This window comes from Euleptes europaea, chromosome 9 (assembly GCF_029931775.1).
Source record: "Euleptes europaea isolate rEulEur1 chromosome 9, rEulEur1.hap1, whole genome shotgun sequence".
Lineage (NCBI taxonomy): Eukaryota > Metazoa > Chordata > Lepidosauria > Squamata > Sphaerodactylidae > Euleptes > Euleptes europaea.
This window is the reverse complement of record NC_079320.1, coordinates 24,512,448-24,535,331: the sequence shown is the minus strand read 5'-3', so window position 1 is coordinate 24,535,331 and position 22,884 is coordinate 24,512,448. Positions and strand designations below refer to the sequence as shown.

General features: G+C 47.1%; 1 protein-coding gene across 1 annotated transcript in view; it reads right to left on the bottom strand.

The window, feature by feature from the left end:
- ARHGEF38 (Rho guanine nucleotide exchange factor 38) overlaps positions 1-22,429 on the bottom strand; it is a 57,130-nt gene extending 34,701 nt beyond the window's left edge. Inside the window, exons 1-2 of the mRNA XM_056855860.1 lie at positions 22,228-22,429; positions 2,010-2,200 (exon numbers count right to left, since the gene is read on the bottom strand). Coding sequence (XP_056711838.1) covers positions 2,010-2,200; positions 22,228-22,429 — 393 coding nt within the window. The remainder of the gene's footprint in view (positions 1-2,009; positions 2,201-22,227) is intronic.
- Between the last annotated feature and the right edge of the window lie 455 nt (positions 22,430-22,884).

Genomic DNA, 22,884 nt, shown 5'->3' with positions numbered 1-22,884 from the left:
CTGTGTATTTACTCAGCAGCTTGCAGAAAACAGCCCCAAAGAATCAAATTGCATGTTATGGCTACTGGCACAGTATTCTACTATAATTGCTAGTGGAGGTAATTTTTGATTATAGAGGCTAGTGAAAATTTTGGTCCATTAGGAATTTTGGAGCAGGCTCAATTCTAGATCACTTTCCTGGACAGAACTGGTCTTCCTTAAAATGGCATGCCCTCAAACCAGATGAAAACTTCAAATGCAATTATTCACATTAGGAATAATCTTTACATACATTCTATTATGCATTTTGTTTGAACTTGAAAACAAAATATTCTCATGTTTGGAACTTGAAAACAAAAGCGCTATGTGTACTTATCAAACTTAAATTGCAGATTTATGCCTCAGATTGGAGGTCTTCAACCTTTCCAACCCACCTTTAACTCACAGATGGGACCATAACTGCAAGCATGTGACCAGGAGAGAAGGAACCTGAGTTATGGACTCATAAGTGGAAAGGGGTGGGGAGATGGTGACTCTGTGACGCAACTATTCATGGAGCATTGGAGAGTCTATCCAGGCCAGAGGAAATGACACAAGGTAAGCAAGAGCCTTTGTGGTGGAAGGAAGAGTTCCATGGGAACTAGGGTTACCAACCTCCAGGTGGGGGCTGGAGATCACCTGGAATTACAACTGACCTCCAGAGGACAGAGATAAATCCCCCCCAGAGGAAATGGCTGCTCTGGAGGGTGGTCTCTATGGCATTATACCCATCTGACGTCATTGCCCTTCCATGGCTCCACCCCCAAATCTTCAGGACTTTCCCAACCTGGAGCTGGCAACCGACAGCTATAGTTGGGAGATCTGTTGTGATTCCAGGAGCTGTCCAGGCCCCACCTGGAGGTTGGCAACCCTGGGAAGAGAGAAAGAAGCAGGAAAAGGGGAGAGGCTACAGGGGCTTTAAGGGAAGGGAAAGAGGAAATAGTGAGGAAAGGGGAAATCAGATGCCTCCTGCAAGTCCTTGCAGGTTCCTGCTTGTGCATGTCTATCTGCGTGATTTAAATCATCATGTGGTGCTAGGTATGTGTGAATGGGCCACCGGACCTATAATGTCGATGTTCACGTTACCGCCAAAATGGTCCTTTCCAGTTCAGTTCCTTCAGCTCCCTGTTATCACATGCTAGGGTTGCCAATGTCCAGGTGGAGCCTGGAGATCTCCCAGAATTACAACTGATCTCCAGACTACAAAGATCAGTTTTCCCTGGAGAAAATGACTGCTTTGGAGGGTGGACTCTATGGCATCACATCCCTGCTGAGCTCCATCCTCTCTCCAAACCCCACCCTCTCAAGGCTCCACCCCCAAATCGCCAGGAACCCAGTGGTGGCAACCCTATCACATGTGCAGGAATCAAGTGTAAAGAAATCAAACGCTCTACATGCAAGTGAACCAGGGTTAAGTAGATAGGGTTGCCAGGTCCCTCATCGCCACCAGCGGGAGGTTTTTGGGGTGGAGCCTGAGGAGGGTGGGGTTTGGGGAGGGGAGGGACTTCAATGACATAGAGACCAATTGCCAAAGTGGCCATTTCCTCCAGGTGAACTGATCTATATTGGCTGGAAATCAACTGCAACAACAGGAGATCTCCAGATAGTACCTGGAGGTTGGCAACCCTGTAAGTAGACTGCGTCTAACATATGGCCGTTACATTTGTAATTTGTTATAGCTTTGTGGCAGGCAGTATGTATTAAGGAGATCTGCTTTGCAGTTTAGAAATACATGGTGAGAGAAACATTGGAGGAAAGGTAGACGCTTTTCATTTGTCCAAATCGGAATCAAGCTCATTCAAGTTTAGAATGTAAGCAATTTGTTATTGCTTTCTTGGTTCAGAACAAAATTGCACAGGAACACAGGAACTTTTCATGTCAGTTTGGCAATTACTTATCTGGGGGCATGGTAAGATGCAAGGCCAAGATTACTACGCTTGTGTTTTTGTCCAAAACAGAACTTGCCCTCTGACAGCCCAAGACTTGCTTACCTGCATTCTTCTTAAGGGCTCAACCACTATTCTGATGCAGAGATCCAGATCGTGGAAATAATCCCTTTCTGTCTGCACCATTTCAGCAATTATCTTCTGCCTTTTGGCCATCATCCGCCTGATCAGTTGCTCTTCATTTTCCAGCGGAGAACCAACTGGGCCGGAGGACCCTGCTTGAGGTGCCATCTTTTCTGTTAAAATTTAGCAAAAGGAACAGGTAAGAACTCGCTGCACTATGTTCTGTATTGCCTTGCATACATGTATGCAGACTCCTGTGATCTGTTAAAAAACACACACACACACACATTGGCATTGTGTGTGCTGCAACATCACTTCCAGGGAAAACCCAGAAGTGACGTCACAGTGTGCTTGATGCTGCACCCCCACTAGCATTGCCAGCCTCCAGGTGGTGCAAAAAATACTCACAATACTAGTAACAACAAGTATAGCAAAAAAGAACTAGCACGACTCAATCAAGAAATTGAACAATTCAATAAAGTGCTAAACATGAAACCACCACAAGTGTGCAATACATACAATATAAACACTATAAACAAAAGAATATTAGGAACAAATGGAAAAAAGTCCAAAGTCCAAAGGTCTTATCCTATTCCATCATCTTCTGATCCAAAAGTAGGCACAAAGTCCACGTAAGTCCAAAAAGTTGTATCAAGACAACGGAGGGAGGAAACGCTATTCCGGATATCTTAGCGCTTTCACCAAAGCACAGCTTCATCAGCCTCTTAGTGTGTTAGAAGGCATACTCATTGGGAGGAATATAATCCATATGGTTTAATTTTCTCTCTTTTTTTGTTATTCAAACGTATTAGTTTCTTATAATATGCTATTTTTGCAATTTTTTATTAGTTTTTATGCTCCCAAAAAAAGGGCTGCTAAACCTTGAACTTTGGTGAAAGCGCTAAGATATCCGGAATAGCGTTTCCTCCCTCCGTTGTCTTGATACAACTTTTTGGACTTACGTGGACTTTGTGCCTACTTTTGGATCAGAAGATGATGGAATAGGATAAGACCTTTGGACTTTGGACTTTTTTCCATTTGTTCTTAATATTCTTTTGTTTATAGTGTTTATATTGTATGTATTGCACACTTGTGGTGGTTTCATGTTTAGCACTTTAATGAATTGTTCAATTTCTTGATTGAGTCGTGCTAGTTCTTTTTTGCTAGCCTCCAGGTGGTAGCTGGAGATCTCCCGCTATTACAACTGATCTCCATGGCCGCTTTGGAAGGTAGACTCTATGGAATTACACCCCATTTAACTACCTCCCCACCCCAAACCCCACCCTCCTCAGGCTCCACCCCAGCATCTCCAGGTTTTTCCTAATCTGGAGCTGGCAACCCTAATTCCACACCTGTGTCCCTGCCACCAAAGCTCCTGGCCTGCCAACACTATTAAACCCCATGAAATAGGGTAGACTGAGAAAATCCAGCTGACCTGAAGTCAACCAGTAAACGTCAACAATACGTCACCTCCAGGTGATGGCTGGCGATCTCCCGCAATTACAACTGATCTCCAGGTGATAGAAATCAGTTCCCCTGGAGAAAATGTCTGCTTTGGCAATTGGACTCCATGGCATTGTAGGCCCTCCCCAAACCCCACCCTCCTCAGGTTCTACCCCCAAAAATCTCCCACCAGTGGTGAAGAGGGACCTGGCAACCCTATTCAGGGATGAGAAGGAATGTGACTTTGCATCCTTCTAGACCCTTTGACACTTTGACCAGCACACCGCAAAGGTTTTTATTGGTCTTGGGAACAGATTTTAATTTTCTGATAAACTTAGCAGTCTTCATTAACGAGACTAGATCTAGGTACTAGATGGAGATCCCCTGCTATTACAATTGATCTCCAGCCGATAGAGATCAGTTCACCTGGAAAAATGGCCGCTTTGGCAATCAGACTCTATGGTATTGAAGTCCCTAAACCCTGCCCTCCTCAGGCTCCGCCCAAAAAATCTCCAGCTATTTCCCAACCCAGAGGCAACCCTACAGAGGAGGCACTTTCCACGGACCCAAACTTCCATCGCACTTTGAGGAATGGTGCTCTCACTGGATATGAGCCAAGCCCACCTATTTTCATCTTGTGTTAGAAGGGAATAAGGGAAACATGCATAAGCATTAAAAATGAAAGTCAGGAGGCAGTTAGTAAACTAAGTTAATGTGTTACTGAAACATAAAGCATCACAATTACGGCGTTTTGTTTACAAACTATTCCCCTTTATATGTTCTCAAAAAGGTTATTTATTTATTTATTTATCTTTAGTCTTATATCCCACACCTTCTCTCGGCGGAAACCGGTCTCAGGGCAGCGCACAACAAATAAAACAACAGCAAAATAGCAACACATAAAATTATCTGAATTAAAACCCACAATTTCAAATTAAAAGCCAGATGGTGCTCAGTACAGTATACAGAGTAGGGTTGCCTGATCCCTCTTCGCCACCACGGGAGGTTTTTGGGGCGGAGTATGAAGAGGGCGGGGTTTGAAGAGGGGAGGGACTTGAATGCCATAGAATCCAATTGCCAAAGCAGTCATTTTCTCCAGGTAAACTAATCTCTATCAGCTGGAGATCAGTTGTAATAGCAGGAGATCTCCATCTAGTACCTGGAAGTTGGCAACCTTAACACAGAGGCCAGGGGCCAGGCCGACCTGGAAAGCAGCCATGTCCCCTAATCCAGGCTTTAGAAAGCAGCAGGGAACAAGAAGGAAAGCCAACTTTGTTGGAAAACTGTTTTTTGGGGGGGGAAAAGAACAAAAAATGAGCAGAAGGAGGTGTCATGGAAAATCTGTTGTTTTGCGCTATCATGAGGTATATCAGATAACCGTCTCCATGAAACCTTGAGTTTAGCCACCTAGTCTTCATCCCCAACTGAAGGCAAACCGGATATATGTAATTACACTTGCTCATATCTATCTCATGTTATTTATGCCTGTCCCCTTCCTCTGCTGTTGGCCGCAGGTCATAAACTTAGATTGCAAGCTCCATGGAGCAGACTCATTTTTGTTGATTGGTTTGTGGTATTCTGTAAAGCTATATCTATACCTCAATCTGTTCAATCTTAATGAACACAGGCCTGCTCATTATTAAAGTTTTTGATTTCATATTACCTGTAAGTCCTTTTTGGATGTTACAGAAACCATGCATATCAGGAGTGCACGGTGCCCAAAGAGATCCCAATGTGCATGGTTACCACTCTGTCTGAACATGGCAACACACATATTTTTCATGTCTGTACAGCTTTGGTGCATTCAAAACAGAATCCTGGAAAAATACACATTGCCCTGTTCAGAAAACATCATTTATTTATTTCATTTATACCCCACCTTTCTCCCCAATGAGGACCCAAAGTGGCTTACATAATTCTCCTCTCCTCCATGTTATCCTCACAACAATGCTGTGAGGTAGGTTAGGATGAGAGAGTGTGACTGGCCCAAAGACACCCAGTGATCTCTTATGGTAGAGCAGGGATTCAAACATGGGTCTCCCAGATCCTAGGCCAACACTCTAACCACTATACCACATATGGCAACCATGCATATTGAGAGCATAGCAAGTAGGGTGGGTTCTCAATACACATAGTTGCTGGGCTAGTGGAACATGTGAACGCAATGTCTGAAAGGGGCTAGAGTGTGAGGGTCTCTGTCTTTGTGTCTCTGCTTTCCATCACCTGCGGTATTATCAGTGAACTCGTAAAAGCAGTTCACACCTTCTGGTCTCAGGCGCCAGGCCTGATGGCCCATGTATCTTCCCCCCCGCTGTTTTCCTGCCAGTACTCCCTCAGGCCGGTGCGGCCTTGGAAGTGTGATAGCCGCACCAGACTTCCTGGGATCCGTCTGATGTTTTGTATTATGCCAAGCTTGTAACTTCCCATAACAATAAGTGTGAACCCCAGTGCCCCAGTGCCCTGGAGTCAATATATTCTGTAAACCCGTATAGCCCCTCACTTGCAACTTTCTACCTGTGCCTGTCTCATCTCCTGAAGGCTTCAATAAATCTATTGTTTCTGTATCAACGTCTGAGCAACTGATTTGGAGAAGCAAACTCAGAGAGGGGGATCTCTCACATTAAGTTGCAAGTCTTTGCCTCTCGGACTGCAGCTGTACCGCTTTGGACAGAATGTCAGCCGACGAGGATACCACCCCTATCCCCGATGCCCCCAAGGCTCCGGACGAGCCGGAGAAGCCGGACCCGAAGGAGGAGGGAGCCAAGCCAAAGAAACCGAAGGGTCGCGTCCCCGACCAAGATCGGGACGAACGTCCCCGGGGGCTTACTTATTGGCTGGACTCTCCCAAGGGCTGGTCGCTCTCGCGGACTGCGGCGAAGGATCGCCGGTTGGCCTTCCCCAGCACGGGACTCGAAGGGGACCCGGCCCGCAAAGAGGCCCTCATGGAGGAAGAACGAAAGCAGTGGCAGGAAGACCGCCGGGCTATGCAGGAGCAGATGGAGACCATGCAACGCGTAATGGGTGAGATGGCCACGGCCCTAGATGCGCTGAAGTTGCAACCTCCAGCCGGTGCTCCCCCAGACGGGGCGCCGGCAGTTCCGCCCGCAACCCCTGCCCCCCCGGCCCGTCGGGACCTGAAAGTCACGTATGACGGGTCGGGAGACCAATTGACCTTTTTTATGGTCCAAGTGGACATTTTTATGCGGGAACAAGGCCGAACCTTTGTTTCTGAGGAGTCCCGGGTGCAGTACGTGGCTTCCTTACTGCAGGGGGAGGCGGCTGCCTGGATGGTGTTGCAATATGAACTCCGCTCGCCGGTACTGCGAACCCTGGACGAGTTCATGGTAGCACTCCGAAACCGTTTTGAGGACCCGACTCTGGGTGAGCGGGCTAAAGCCTCCCTGATGCAACTGCGCCAAGGGACTAAGTCGGTGGCGCAGTATGCAAGTGAGTTCCAGTCACTGGCTAGCCGAATTCTGGACTGGAGTGAAGCTACCTTGGTACAATGTTTCAGAGAGGGTCTCAACCCAGACCTCCAACATTGGGCCTTCATGCAAGGGAACCCCCCGGATGTGGAAGGTTGGGTTCGCCATGCTGCTGACATCGAGAATCGCAAGCAACTCCTGAACTTGTCCAAGCAACGGCTTGGGCGAGACCCCAGGCCCCGAGGTGACCGTGGCCGGGAACTCCGGCAAGGGGGTGGCGGGGGTCTCTCGGCCGCGGAACGCCGCAAGCGGTTCGAGGCCGGCGTCTGCCTGATCTGCGGGGGAAAGGGTCACTTTGCATCGCAATGCCCCTCTCGCTCAGGCCGTCCGACCCCCCCCCGCCAAACCCAGGCCGAGCCGACGAAACCGGCCGCCGACAGCCAGCCTCGCCGTAGAAGCGGACCACTGAGCCGGCGCTCCGGCGCACCCTCCGCTCTCCACGCGCGCCCCCAGGATGGGGCATCCGACTCTACGGTCCCATCGGGGTCCCGGATTACAAATACCATCTTTGATTCGGACGGCTCCCCGGAGGCCACCACCCCGTCCCCCTCTTCCAGCGAGGAGGAAGAGTGGGAACAGCCGGCAAAAAACGCCGTCGGTCTGCTGTAGAGGGGGCTCCGCAGCAGACCGTCCCTATCGTTGTGCAAGGAGCTCCACCGATGGTAAGCGCCCAAGAGGACAATGTATTTGTGCGTGTTCATCTGTCCCTACCCAAAGGGGGTCCCCCGTTAGAGGTCCCCGCGTTGGTCGACTCGGGGTGTGCCCGCACCATGATAAATGAGGAAACTGCCAAGAAGTTGGGGGTCCGGCGCAAGCGGCTTCCGGGACCCCTCCGTTTTTCCCAAATGGACGGGAGTGACTTTAAACGGGGCCCTGTGACCCACAGAACTGCAGCCGTGATTATGTCCGTGGGGGAACATTGGGAACGGTTGTATTTCACCATCGCCCCTATTGTAACCCCGGTGGTGTTAGGGATGAACTGGTTAAGGGGACACAATCCCTCCATTGATTGGGTTAAACGGGTGCTTTCTTTCCCAGAAAACCCCTGTGGGTTGCATGACAAGGAACGGGTACTCAGAACTCCAGCCGCCGCACTGGTAGGGTCCCCCGCCCCAGTCTCTCCACAGTTACCCTCTGAGTACTCGCAGTTTACTGATGTTTTCGATGTTAGAGAGTGCGACGAACTGCCTCCCCACAGAGAAACGGACTGCGCCATCGAGATCGTAGGGGAAGGCAAACTGTCTAAGGGAAAGGTTTACCCCATGAGCCCCAGTGAAAAGACTGTATTGCGGGACTATCTGGATGTCAATCTGGCGAGGGGTTTCATACGCCCCTCCAAGGCTCCTTATTCAGCCCCAGCTTTCTTTGTAAAGAAAAAGACGGGAGATTTAAGACTGTGTATTGACTTTCGCAGACTGAACGCAGTCACCCAGTCTAATGCTTACCCCCTCCCTCTTATTCCTGACCTTCTAGCACAATTAAAGGAGGGCCGAATCTTCACCAAACTGGACTTGGTAGAAGCCTACCACCGCATTCGCATCAAAGAAGGAGACGAACCCAAAACGGCCTTTTCCAGTTGTTTTGGGATGTTTGAGTACCTGGTCATGCCGTTCGGACTTTCGGGGGCTCCGAGTGTCTTTATGCAATTAATTAATGAAGTTTTGCATGATTTACTGTTTCGGGGGGTGGTGGTATTTCTCGATGACATTCTTATTTACTCTGAGACCATGGAAGAACATGTGCGCCTAGTGCGAGAAGTGCTCCAGCGGCTGCGGGAGCACAAACTGTATGCTAAGGTGTCCAAGTGTGAATTCCACCAACCTTCTATTACATTTTTGGGGTATGTGATTTCCCACCAAGGGTTGGAAATGGACCCCGCCAAGGTCCAGGCGGTGCGGGACTGGGAAACCCCCACTACCCGCCGCCAACTTCAACAGTTTTTGGGGTTTGCCAACTTTTACCGGAATTTCATTCCCAACTTTGCCCAAGTTGCGCTTCCCCTCACTGCCCTGTTACGTACCAAGGACAGGGGGGCTAGCGCCGCACTCCCCTCAGCCCGTCTGCAATGGTCTCCCCAGTGCCAGCAAGCTTTTGAACGTTTAAAGCTACTTTTTTCATCCGAACCCGTTTTGGCTCACCCGGATTGCACCAAGCCCTTCGTGGTGCAGGTGGATGCCTCGGATGTAGCAATGGGCGGGGCCCTATTGCAGAGGGATGAGGGGGGACGGTTAAGGCCGTGCGCCTACTTCTCCAAGAAGTTTTCCCAGTCCGAAATCAACTGGGCCATTTGGGAGAAGGAGGCAGCAGCGGTCAAACATGCCCTTACCATATGGAGACACTTCTTGGAGGGGGCCGAACTGCCGTTCGAAGTGTGCACAGATCACAAGAATCTTGAGGCTCTCAAGGGAGCTAGAAAACTCAATGCCAAACAAATTCGGTGGGCCCAATTTTTTGCAAAATTCCGGTTCACCCTCAAACATGTCCCTGGCAAAGAAAATGCCCTAGCTGATGCTTTGTCACGACTTCCCCAGTATCGCAACGATTTCGATCGCCCCGTCGACTCCCTGTTCACTCCCGAACAGCGAGGGGAAGTCCCTGGCCTAGCCGTCACCACCCGATCCCAAGCCCGCCAACCGGAGACCCCCCCTACGCTCAAAGGTATCCCGGAAGTGTTCCAACAGCGACTCCGGGACGCCTCCTTGCAGGAGGAGGAGCACAATCTCCTCCCTCCTGGCTTGGAACGAACCAACACTTGGTGGGTGCAGGGGGGGAAACTATATGTCCCATCTTCCCTTCGCAAAGAAGTATTGGGACTGGTACATGGGGCCAGGCTGGCAGGTCATTTTGGTTTCGTAAAAACGCTTCACCTGGTTCGAAGGCAGTTTTGGTGGCCCGGTATGAGATCTGATGTGGAGTTGTATGTGCGCAGCTGCCCCACCTGCGCCACAGCCAAGAAACGGATGGGAAAACCCCCGGGGCTTCTCAAACCGCTTGAGAACCCCTCCCGTCCCTGGGAAATCATCGCCATGGATTTTATCACCGACCTACCTCCAAGTCGGGGGAAAACGGTTCTCTGGGTTATCACAGACCTCTTTTCCAAACAGGTTCATTTCGTTCCATGTGCAGGTCTTCCTTCAGCCCAGGGCTTAGCTAAACTGTTCATCACGCACGTCCTCAGGCTACACTCGATCCCGAGGAAGGTCCTCTCCGACCGGGGGGTCCAGTTTGTTGCCAAATTCTGGCGGGCTTTCCTAAAGTTAATGGGAGTGGAGGAACAGGGCCTTTCTTCCGCCTATCACCCCCAAACGGATGGTCAAACAGAACGAGTAAATGCGGTAGTAGAATGTTATTTGCGCTGCTATGTAAATTTCCACCAGGATGACTGGGTTGACCTGCTGCCATTTGCCGAATATGCGTACAACAATGCGCCTCATTCCTCTACCGGCTTTAGTCCCTTCCAAGTTATATACGGGACGGATTTTGGCCCTTTCGGTTCTGCCCCCGTCTCGCCAGAGCTCCAGTCTACCCCTGATCTTCAGGAGTGGATTCAGGTGGTTAAATCCACCTGGCCATGGTTGCTCAAAAATCTGGAAAGGGCAAAAAGCAAGTACAAGGAACAAGCGGACAAACACCGGTCTCCGGGATGGGAACTCAAGGTGGGGGAGCAAGTCTATCTGTCCACCAAAAACCTCCGCTCTCTTCGCCCCTGCAAAAAACTGAGCGACCGTTATGTAGGACCTTTCCCCATTACCAGAGTAATCAACGAGGTTACCGTGGAACTGAGTCTCCCTAAGACGCTCAAGGGGGTTCATCCAGTCTTCCATATAAGCCTCCTCAAACCTTATGTAGCAGCTCCCCAGTTCCACCCCCCTCCCGCTCATGAGATTCCTACCGTAGTAGGAGGGGACACCCATTTGGAAATATCCAAGGTTTTAGATTCCAAATGGAAGAAAGGGAAACTGTTTTACTTTGTTCGCTGGAAAAACCTTGGCTCCGCTCATGACGAATGGGTGGCCGCACCCCACATGGCAGCTCCTCGCTTAGTCCGAGAATTCCACCTTGCTTATCCCGATAAGCCTCATCCTCCCGGAGGGGGGCCTTAAGGGGGGCAGAATGTGAGGGTCTCTGTCTTTGTGTCTCTGCTTTCCATCACCTGCGGTATTATCAGTGAACTCGTAAAAGCCAGGCCTGATGGCCCATGTATCTTCCCCCCCGCTGTTTTCCTGCCAGTACTCCCTCAGGCCGGTGCGGCCTTGGAAGTGTGATAGCCGCACCAGACTTCCTGGGATCCGTCTGATGTTTTGTATTATGCCAAGCTTGTAACTTCCCATAACAATAAGTGTGAACCCCAGTGCCCCAGTGCCCTGGAGTCAATATATTCTGTAAACCCGTATAGCCCCTCACTTGCAACTTTCTACCTGTGCCTGTCTCATCTCCTGAAGGCTTCAATAAATCTATTGTTTCTGTATCAACGTCTGAGCAACTGATTTGGAGAAGCAAACTCAGAGAGGGGGATCTCTCACATAGAGTTTCCAGTACTCTCTCACAAAAATTGCTTAATCTGGTTTGAGTAATTATATCTCAATGAATATTTTTTGGTCATCCACATTCTAGGGGCAAAAGAATTCAGGAATCCAGTGTGGTGGATTGGTTGGACTAAGACTGAAAGAAGACTCAGGTTCAAATCCCCACTCAGTCATGACACACACTGGGTGACCTAGGGCCAGCCACTGTCTTCCACGCCTAATCTACTTCATAGGGTTGCTGTGAAAGCTAAATGGAAGAACCATGTATACTGCCTTGGTCTGGAGGGGGAGTGAGGATCAAAATGTGATGTATAAAAGTAACAGATACAAATTGAGGTGAAATAATAGTAAACTATCAAGCTGACATATACTGTCACAAGTCATTTTTATCTCCCATAAGACTACCTTTCTTCCATTTTCCTATAGAAAAGAGCCAGTAGCACCTTAAAGAGAAACAAAATTTCTGATTTCGTGAGCTCATACTCTGCCAGAAAGGTTGTTAGTCTTTAATAGGTCCCTCTTCACCACCGGTGGGAGGGTTTTGGGGCGGAGCCTGAGGAGGGTGGGGTTTGGGGAGGGGAGGGACTTCAATGCCATAGAGTCTAATGGCCAAAGCGGCCATTTCCTCCAGGGGAACTGATCTCTATCGGCTGGAGATCAGCTGTAGTAGCGGGAGATCTCCAGCTAGTACCTGGAGGTTGGCAACTGTTGTCTTTAGGGTGCTACTGGACTCTTGCTCTTTTCTACAGACATACTAACATGGCTACCTATCATGATCGATCCCTATAAGACATAGATGCAGACATAGATGCCAGAATTTCACAGCCTGGCGTTGTAGCTACAGATATTTATGTGTTTCCTCACTATGATTTGTGCTGAGCTGAGAAAGTGTATGTTTTAGATGAGCTATCTCAGCACCAGAATGGAACGAAAGTTGGGTGAATGTAGCCCAGCACGTATTCCAAGGAAGCCGCTGCTTTCCAGACCTTTACAACCGCGGCAGCATGGATATGGGGGAAGGGCAGCATTTCCCCTTTGGCTCTCTGCCATTGTACAACACAATAGCTTTGCCTGTCCTTGGAGGTGTCAGGTTACCTGGCGGTGTGACTCTCCCAAGGGATGACATTGGCAAATGAGCTACCTGTGTCCTTTGCAAATAAGAAGTGGGGGGGGGGGAGATAATGAAGGAACCGTTTCTCCGAGGTAAAAAGTCATGCAGCGCAAATCTCTGCACTTACCTCCTCAGGTGTAAGGGGTTCCCAGAGCAAGAGGAGGGACAGGAGAATATGTGAAGGCTTGCACAAACGGTGCCGCTCCTGGCTCTACAGCAACTCTCTGTGAAATCAGCTTAGAGGAGGGTGTGTTGGGGGCAGTTGAGGGACAGGTGAAGGGAGAGTCTAAGGCCAGGAGATAGGCTCTGGTGTGGATTTTCCAGTCCTTTCACTGATTAGTCTCCTGGAGAAGGATTCTCCCCCCCCCTTTTTAAATAAGCATTTCAGGAATGCAAAATTTCCAGAAAATATACATGGTTTTAAATAGGTTCTCTCAGAACTCTCTCAGCCTCACCTACCTCACAAAGTGCCTGTTGTGGGGGGTTGAAGGGAATGTAATTGTAAGCCACTTTGAGACTTCTTAATAGAGTTGCCAGGTCCCTCTTCGCCACTGGCGGGATGTTTTGGGGGCGGAACCTGGGGAGGGTGGGGTTTGGGGAGGGGAGGGACTTCAATGCCATAGAGTCCAATGGCCAAAGCGGACATTTTGTCCAGGTGACTGATCTCTATTGGCTGGAGATAGGTTGTAATAGCAGGGGTCCAGCTAGTACCTGGAGGTTGGCAACCCTACTTCTTAAGGTAGAAAAAAGCAGGGTATAAAAAAGCTACTCTTCTTCCAGGGTTGCCAACTTGGGTTTGGGAAATTCCTGGAAATTTGTAGGTGTGGCCTAGGGAAAGTGGAAATTTGGAACAGAGATCAGCAGGGATGTGATGCCACAGAGTCCACTTTCTGAAGCAGCCATTTCTGCAGGGGATCTGATCTCTGTAGTCTGGAGATGTTGTAATTCCAGGAAAACTCCAGGCCCCATTAGAAAGTTGGCAACCCAAATTACACCTAAGCCAGCAAACTATAGGTTGGACCCCAAAGATCTATGTCATTAATGGTAGCACCTTTCTCCAGCACAAGAAGCTTAGTGAAAGAGTTCCTTGTATTAGGAGAAGGCACCCGAGGCCAGAAGAAGGTGTTCCAGTTAGCAGAACAGGCCCATGGGATCCAACCCATTGGTTTGCACTTTTCTTGCCAACAAGGGTACCAAATGGTATTTGATCCTTGTTTGGAATTCTGGTTCAGCAAACCCTTAATTTGCTTGTTCAGATGTAATGGCAAACCATACTGTCCAAATAGCAGCAGACATTGGTTTGCCATTACATCTCAGCTACATGTGCCCTGACCAGCAGAATCTGCAGGAGAATACTCAGTCACAGGGTTCAATCAGCAGAAGGAAGATTTCCCATGTATTTGAACAAAAGATTATTAAAGTCCTTGAGATCGTGCATGATCACACATTTGAGATCCCTCTGCTACTCGAGTCTGGTGATAACCATCTGATTAGGCAATCCAACCACCAGTCACCGGATTTTGTTTTCAACGAGCTACTTTTTGTGACAGATATAAAAAAGCATCTAACCATTACAGGAAGGGTCTGCTTTCAATTCCCTGCCTTGAAATCCTTTGAATCATTATGTGAGTGTTCCCTGGAGTGTTGAAAAAGCCCGGTGAAAGAAGAAAATTTACCCAGGACGAGAGAAGAATATCCTTATTGTGAATTGTTTCTGGTGAATTCAGATGAACATTTTCTTCCCTCGTTTTGTGGTGATTTCTAAAGTCAACGCACAAAGGCTCCCTGCATACATCCTGCATCCGTTATATTTTCTGCTCTCTACAGGGTTCGTTTTGTAGCATTTCCAAAGCATGGGAGCCACAAAATTCTTCAGAAACCGTCGGTTCGTATAGAACTCACCACACAGTAATGGCCAAATTCATACAGAAATGGGGATAAGTTATTCTGTCCATGGAGCATGACTTTGCCTCTTCCCACTCTTGCTGTGGCCCAAAATGCTCCTCGAGGTGTTGCTCCTGGGATGGGGGACCCCCAGAAACAGATTGGGGGGAGACAGAGGTCTGCCACAGGAAGAGAGAAATTGGGAAAAAATGCCCCCCCCCCACACCTGTGGGATCCAACCCTTTGTGTACAGGCAAACATCTATGCTGACCTCTTTCAAAGTATCATAGAACCATTTGGAGGAGCCTGAAAATAATCTAGTACTCAAGTACCCATTCAAATGGACTCTTCCATATCCAAGCACTCCTAACAGATTTGTGGTGTGTTGTTCCAGACACAGCGCAGCACAGTATAGTAAACAGAACCCAGAGGATTTTGGATTTGGTACAGGCAGTGGCTCAGTGGTAGAGCATCTGCTTGGCATGCAGAAGGTCCCAGGTTCAGTCCCTGGCATCTCCAGTTAAAAAGATCAGGTAGGGGGTCTGCTCTATGCAGCACTAAGCAAACAGCATCCATCGCAAGCAGAACTCATGTTTTGCTTGCACCCTGCTCTACTGTTGCACCAGATTCAGATTTTAAAAGGCAACTCTGAAATGAGCTTCAGCTTCGTTTTCAAGCAAGCTGATTTTAATTAATAATCTGATTTCCTTTCAATAGCAATAACGTGTCATAAAGTTGTAACCGACTCATGGCGAGCCCTCATGGGGTTTTCTAGGCAGGAGATGAGCAGAGGTGGTTTGCCATTGCCCGTCTCTGCATAGCAACCTTGGTCATGGTCTGCCCTGGCAGTTTCCCATCCAAGTACTAACCATAGCCAACCCTGCTTAGTTTCTGAGCTCTCATTAGTTTGGGCTATTCAGCTGCTTTTGCAATAAAATTTATTATAAATAGTATTGTTATTGCAAAAGCAGCCAGCTGCTGCACGGTAATGTAACCAAGCCCACCTGGGTTTGGTACCAGTAAACTCACACCATTGAAAGCTAAAAAGAGCTTTATTAGAGAAAGAAAAGATATTAAAACAAGGCAAACAGTTTGGTGATGACAGGATACATAGAAAAATAACAAAGCTGACTTTCTGAGTATTTACTGAAGTCCTAACACAGCATAGTTGGTTCTTGGGGCTTAAAGTTTCCAGAGCTTAATACAAGTGTCTTTCGACAGCAAGGGGGGGAAAGGGAAGAGACTATTCTTCTCACTGGCTACTCTTATGGACAAAGCTGCCCTTAACCTGCTGACCCCCCTCAACCATTCATAGGGCTGTCTTCATGGAAGCTTCTAGGGAATGAGCAAACTGTCCCAAGTGAAATTCTCAGCCGAAGTGCATATTCCAATATGCCTGGAAACATGTCCTTGGGAGAGACTGATAAGGGGGAGAAACTAGTTCAGGCTGGAAAATTCCTTCAAGATGAATACCCTCTTGACAAATAGTTTTACTAAACTTTTTTATTTTTGCAGATGTGATGCTGTTGCACTTCTGACTGCTTGTCTTTTGGCATGCTGGACTGAGCCTTTTTTTTAAGACTACCAAAGACTACTCCAGTTGAACTTACCTTCCTTACCAAAAAGAACTGCAAGCACCAACAGAAATTTGAACATGGAAAGAGAGAACACAAAGGCTGCTAGATGATATTATTTATCTGCCGGCTTTTCCACTTGCGTAAATGATGCCTTGAACATCTTTTTGTAATTTGACTCAACCCAGAAACAAATCAACCACTCCAATGTATCTTTGCAGTAGAACACTAAGCAATATGTGTAGAAAAGTTTGCTGTAAAAGTAATGCTACTAACCTAGTAACCTGCATGGAGAATCTGAGTTTGGACTTGAGAAACAGCAATGAACACAACTTGATTCAAACATGCAGGAGAATGAACTGGAACCGAGGCTGTAGAAACCTGAGATAAATGAACTGTGCCAAAGCTAAGAGACACCAGCTTTCTATGTTTCTAACTCCATGCAAATAGAAAAGCAGTAAAGAGGGATCCCACCCTCTCTCTTTTCTTGTTGTGCCGGTTTTCTGATCACGAGAAGTTTTTAACATTCCCATGATTCTCCATGTGCTGCATGAAGAGGTGAAGTTAATTCTACTCCCTCCAGTCTCAGTAGGGTTGCCAGCTACGGGTTGGGAAATACCTGGAGCTTTTTAGGGAGGAGCCTGAGGAGGGCGGGGTTCGGCGAGGGGAGGGACTTCAATGCCGTAGAGTCCAAATGGCAAAGTGGCCATTTTCTCCAGGTGAACTGATGTCTATTGGCTGGAGATCAGCTGTAATAGCAAGAGATCTCCAGCTAGTACCTGGAGGTTGGCAACCCTAAGTCTCAGCCACCTTATTCCTCTGCATGTGAGAAACAGACCTAAGAAAAGATCACTGTCCATAGGATTGGAAGGTGAAGAAAGGGCTCTGCCCTATGTAAACAGTCATTCATTTAGAGAGGAAGTCTGCTTCCTGGTGGTTTGTGAAGGCCCATAATTTAATTTTTTTCCCTAACAGCAATGAATTCAGTCAGTGCAAGCTTAGGCTTAGATCTAGGGTTGCCAACTCTGGGTTGGGAAATACCTGGAAATGTGGGGGTGGAGCCTGAGGACGGTGGGGATTAGAGAGAGGAGGGACTTCAATGCCAAAGAGTCCAATGGCCAAAGCAGCCATTTTCTCCAGGTGAACTGATCTCTGGAGAACAGTTGTAATCCCAGGAGATCTCCAGCTACCATCTGGAGGTTGGCAACCCTACTTAGATCCCATGGTAGATTTTGGAGAATGGAAGAGTTCCCCACTCCCATCACAGACCACCTATTTGCCATTCATACAGTTCTAGTGGTCCCTTGTTCTCCAGGAATAATAACTTGCAGGGGGTATTTAAGGTTGCAGCAGGAATAGGGGGGCAAGGAAATCCCATTCCGCTAAGGGTTCCTTTAGCAGAGATTTACCACCTGATCCAAGTCTTAACTTGGGTCATCCATCTATACATTTAGATACCCCATTTGCTTGACTGATGAAGGGAGCTTTGACTCTTGAAAGCTTATATCCTGCAACTCTAGTTGGTCTCTAAGGTGTTCCTGGACTTGAATCTAGCTTGTCAATGAGAAAGCTTGGAAACCAAATAATTCAAGATTTAAAAAAATAAATGAGAAATTCTAATGGAAAGTTGTCCTAAAATAAAGGATAAACCAGAAGAACGCAACCAGCATCTGGACATTTGTGGAGCGAGAAAGTACAATACAGAGGATCCTAATCATATTTTCCACTGATAGATCCAGAGAATGGGGCCAAATTCAGATAAGGGGTATTCTTCTGCAGCTCTAAGTGTCCCCCCCCCCCAGGTTTGCAGAAAAGTGTTAAAAAACCTCCAAATGAAGGGGGGGGGTAAATGCCTCCAAAATGAAGGAACGTTGTCTGCACTTGCTCAGAAAACAGTGAGGTGGGCAGTGCGGGATTTACGTATAAGCTAAACAAGCTATACCTTAGGGCACCACTCTCTTGGCGCCCCCCAAAAAATTTAAAGGGAAAAAAAACCTGGATGTACATTTCCAAAATATAAGATAAAAAACAATTACTTTCATAAAATACATATTTTGTTATGTGCAAATGGCTTTAGATACCTATTAGGTCCATAAATTACCATATAGCATATATTCAACACAAAAAACAGCGACAATTTGTTGTGACAAAGGACAGCTTGACATATAAAGGGCCCCATTACCTTCAATAGCTTAGGGCCTCATCAAACCTAAATCCGGCCCTGGAGGAGGGGTAATATTAGGGGAGGAGATCAGATAAAGGGATACTGTAGAACATCTATTTGTATTATCTTAAAACTGGAATCTGAGAAATAATAAACATATGTTAAAAATTTACATATTTATTTACTTCTTTACACTTTGCCTTCCTACCCAGTGGGGATCCAGAGCAACTGACATTGTTCTCCATTTTATTCTCACAACAACCAGTCACTAGGGTTGCCAACCTCCAGGTGGTAGCTGCTAATACAACTGATCTCCAGCTGATAGACATCAGTTCACCTGGAGAAGATGGCTGCTTTGGCAATTGGACTCTATGGCATTGAAGTCCCTCCCCTCTCCAAACTCCCCCCTACCCAGGCTCTGTCCCCAAAATCTCCTGGTGTTCCCCAACCCAGAGCTGGCAATCCTACTAGTGACATGGATTAGGCGGAGAGTATGTGACTGGTCCAAGTTCATCCAGCAAGCTTCCATGGAAAAACAGGAATTTGAATGAGGATCTCCCAGATCCTAGTCCGGCACTCTTACCACTACACCACACTGAAGAAGAAGAAGAGTCAGTTTTTATATGCCAACTTTCTCTACCACTTAAGGCAGAATCAAACTGGCTTACAATCACCTTTCCTTCTCCTCCCCACAACAGATACCCTGTGAGGTAGGTGAGGCTGAGAGAGCGTGACTAGCCCAAGGTCACCCAGCAGGCTTCGTGTGTAGGAGTGGGGAAACAAATCCAGTTCACCAGATTAGCCTCCACCGCTCATGTGGAGGAGTGGGGAATCCAACCCAGTTCTCCAGATCAGACTCCGCCATTCCAAACCACTGGTCTTAACCACTACACCACACTGGGGCATCATCCTTTGGTTACAAAAGCTAAGGCTGAAATGATACATGCCACACACTTACATGAATCTTCCTCCTGCATTTTACTTATAAAACAAAAACAAACCACAAACCTAACACACTCACTCTGTTCTATTGTAAATGACTTCAGTGAAAGCCAGGTTTGTAGCCAATTATACCAACGAAAGGTTCTCCAAGATACTATTTGACCATGTTTGTGTGTCACGCACACATGTTCAAAATGCTTGCAGTCGCTCTGGAAAAATTATTCACTGATAGTTTGGGAGGATGCTTTTTGGCAAGCCGCTTTCTCACTGTGCCCCCACTCCATAGGGTTGCCAACCTCCAGGCAGTAGCAGTAGATCTCCTGCTATTACAACTGATCCCCAGCCGATAGAGATCAGTTCACCTGGAGAAAATGGCCGCTTTGGCAATTGGACTCTATGGCACTGAAGTCCCTCCCCTCTCCAAACCCTGCCCTACTCAGGCTCCACCCCAAAAATCTCCAGGTATTTCCCAGCCCAGAGCTGGCAACCCTAGATGTTATTTGGTTAATCCGAAGGCTCTATATAAATTGTACATTTTATTGGCATTTGACATTTCAAATATTGGAAGTCACTGGGTAAAGCAGTGAAATCCAGTCCCCTTCTAATACTGTACCATACTAGGACCTGAGTTTGAATTGGCCCTCTTCCATGGAAGCCTGCTGGGTGACCTTAGGTCATTCTCTTGCTCTCTCTCAGCCTAACCTAGCTCACAAGGTGGTTGTTGTGAGGAAAAATGGAAGAGGGGAGAATGCTGTTATAAACTGTTATAAGCTGCTTTGTAATGATGAATGAGAGAGCCCCGTGGCGCAGAGTGGTAAGCTGCAGTACTACAGTCCAAGTTCTGCTCACGACCTGAGTTCGATCCCAACGGAAAGTTGGTTTCAGGTAGCCGGGTCAAGGTTGACTCAGCCTTCCATCCTTCCGAGGTCGGTAAAATGAGTACCCCGCTTGCTGGGCGCAAAGCACAGAAGACTAGGGAAGGCACTGGCAAATCACCCCGTAAAAAACAGTCTGCCTAGTAAACGTCGGGATGTGATGTCACCCCATGACCCGGTACTTGCAGAGGGGGACCTTTACCGTTACCTTTAATGATGAATGAACTTGTAAGTCGCTTTCTTCCATTGAGGAGAAAAGCAGGGTATAAACAGCCAGTGTCCTATAGTGGTTAGAATGTCAGTCCAGGATCTTGGAAAGCCAGGTTCAAACCCCTGCTCTACCATGAAAAGCTCGCTGGACGACCTTGTGCCAGTCACACTCTCTCACCTTAACCCACCTCACAGGGTTGTTGCGAGGATAAAAAGGAGGAGAGGAGAACAAATATAAGCCACTTTGAGGCTGCACTGGGAGAAAGGTGGGGTATAAATGAAGTAAATAAATAAATACATAATGTTGGCGGGTAAAACCATGGCACAAGCTTGTTTCATGTCTTCCAGCTATGAGATGAAAGAAAGAAAGAAAGAAAGAAAGAAAGAAAGAAAGAAAGAAAGAAAGAAAGAAAGAAAGAAAGAAAGAAAGAAAGATACTGCTGCTTTTGCATGGGTATTGTTGGGGCGGGGGGGGGGGGAGACATGTGCCAATCCTGGTCTGGTTCTGAGCAGAATATGGCTCACAGACTGAGGCGCTGCATACTTGTGCTTCACACAGGAATGTTCTGTACTGCTAAACAGCTCTGCCAGGTCACCTTTGCATATAAGGAAATGCACTGTGTACAGCGTCCTTTTTAAAAAGGCCAATCCGGGAGGGGGAGGAGGGAACGAACAACACACTATTGTTCATGACAGGGATGTAAGTTCTCACAGACGAAAGAAAACAGCCTATGGGGCATGACTTCGGGGCATGATAATCAAACCTGTTCCGCCTCACGTTGTGCTTTTACAAACTGCCTCCCTTCTAGGAACTGGGCAAAGATCACATGTGGTGTGGTAATGTAAAGCATTTGGGCTGCAATCCTGTGCGGAGCACTTATTTGGAGAGAAGTTCGAGGGAACTCAACATAAAAATGTGTGGAGTCAGGCTGTTGTTATTATACAGCTATAAGTCCTTGATATAGGATTGCCATTTTGAAAGTCATTTTAAAGAGGCAGGTTCATATTTTTTAACTTATTATTTGACTATCTTCCGCAGTTCCAGTGACAAGAACATAAGAAAAGCCCTGCTGGATCAGACCAAGGCCCATCAGGTCCAGCAGTCTGTTCACCCAGTGGCCAACCAGGTGCCTCTAGGAAGCCACAAACAAGACAACTGCAGCAGCATTATCCTATTCTGTTCTGCAGCAGCATTATCCTGTGACTTCTGTATGTTTCACAAAAACAAAGTCCTGCTGAAATCAGGGGTTGGGGGGCTACATTAGAGAAAGCAAAATGGGAGATTGTAACCTGCACAAGGAATAACTCATTTCTCTCCTGAGGGAATATATAAAAGAAAATGTCACTGTAATTATTTCTAGCCTCAGGGGAGATGGGGGTGGGAAATGTATGCTGCTTCAGATCCCTACTTTTAAAGTCAGAAATTTCAAGTTAGAAGAAAATAAACAAACCAAAACACTTCTTTACATGATTCATCATATAGTTTCTTATTCTTTGATTTTATGAGAATTCCATCTCACACCACCTGTACCTTTCAACCCATGTTTAAACATATGGGGGGAAATGACAGTTTTCACCCAGGCTCTTTATATTAGATGTGCTCTGTAAAATTAAATATAATTACACATTCCTGCTGAATGCAAGAATCACAGTGATGCTACAAACCTTTTGTATAAAAAATGGATACACTTAATTGTGCAGGGGGTTGGACTAGATGACCCTGGTGGTCCCTTCCAACTCTATGATTCTGATTCTATGATTCTATGCTTCTAATATTATTTGTTCTAGAATAACATTTCTCCCTCTTCCACCAACTTTGTATTTCTGCCCATTGGTTTCCTTTGTATTACTGCCCATTAGTTTCCTTCACAGTCACTGCTCCCCATTTAAGGTTTATTACAACATGAATTTTTTTTTGAGACAGTTAAACTAATTTTTAGGAAATCCTGGTTGGCTCTTATGGGTTTCCCCCCTCCCTGCATTTACCTTGCAATTTCTGGCTGTATTCAGTCCTGTCAGATTGGCTTCTCCTCAAAGTTCCAGTGCTGTTGTGGTCCCCAGAAACATTCTTCTCGACAATGGTGTCGGTCTTCCTCCTCTCCAGCATGTACAGCCTCTGCTTTAAGAAGGTCAAGTTCTTTTTCTTGGCCCCCATGCTTTCTTTTCCTGTGGCATCCTTGGGTTCCATTTCCAGACGAGAAAGGAAAGATCCTCCCTCACCCTGCTCGCTCGAGGAAGAGCTTGTGCCGATTCCCTAGAGAGATGCTGTGTTTAGCCTGCTTGTTGCTTGGGTGAGCGCAACAGCTTCATGCATTCATCAGCTGTCTCCTTCAAAGACCTGCACAAGTTCCCTCTTTACCTGGCTCACCTGACTGCCACCTCTGCAGGTAGGACTCCACCCCTATGAAGTCATCCTTTAGTACTCCAACTAGGGAACAAGACACCTGTTACCTGAGAGACTTGCAGCTCAGGGCAAAGCATAGCAGCAGAGGCTGAAGATCTCCCTTGCCAGTCCCCTTTCTGAGCATAAGCTCCTGTCTTGCATTTGTTTTGCTTTTTTGTGACCTATCTACTTTTGCATTTTTACTTACAAAATCCCTACTTTTCAATCTATGCAAAAAGAAAGAAAAAGAAAGTACATGA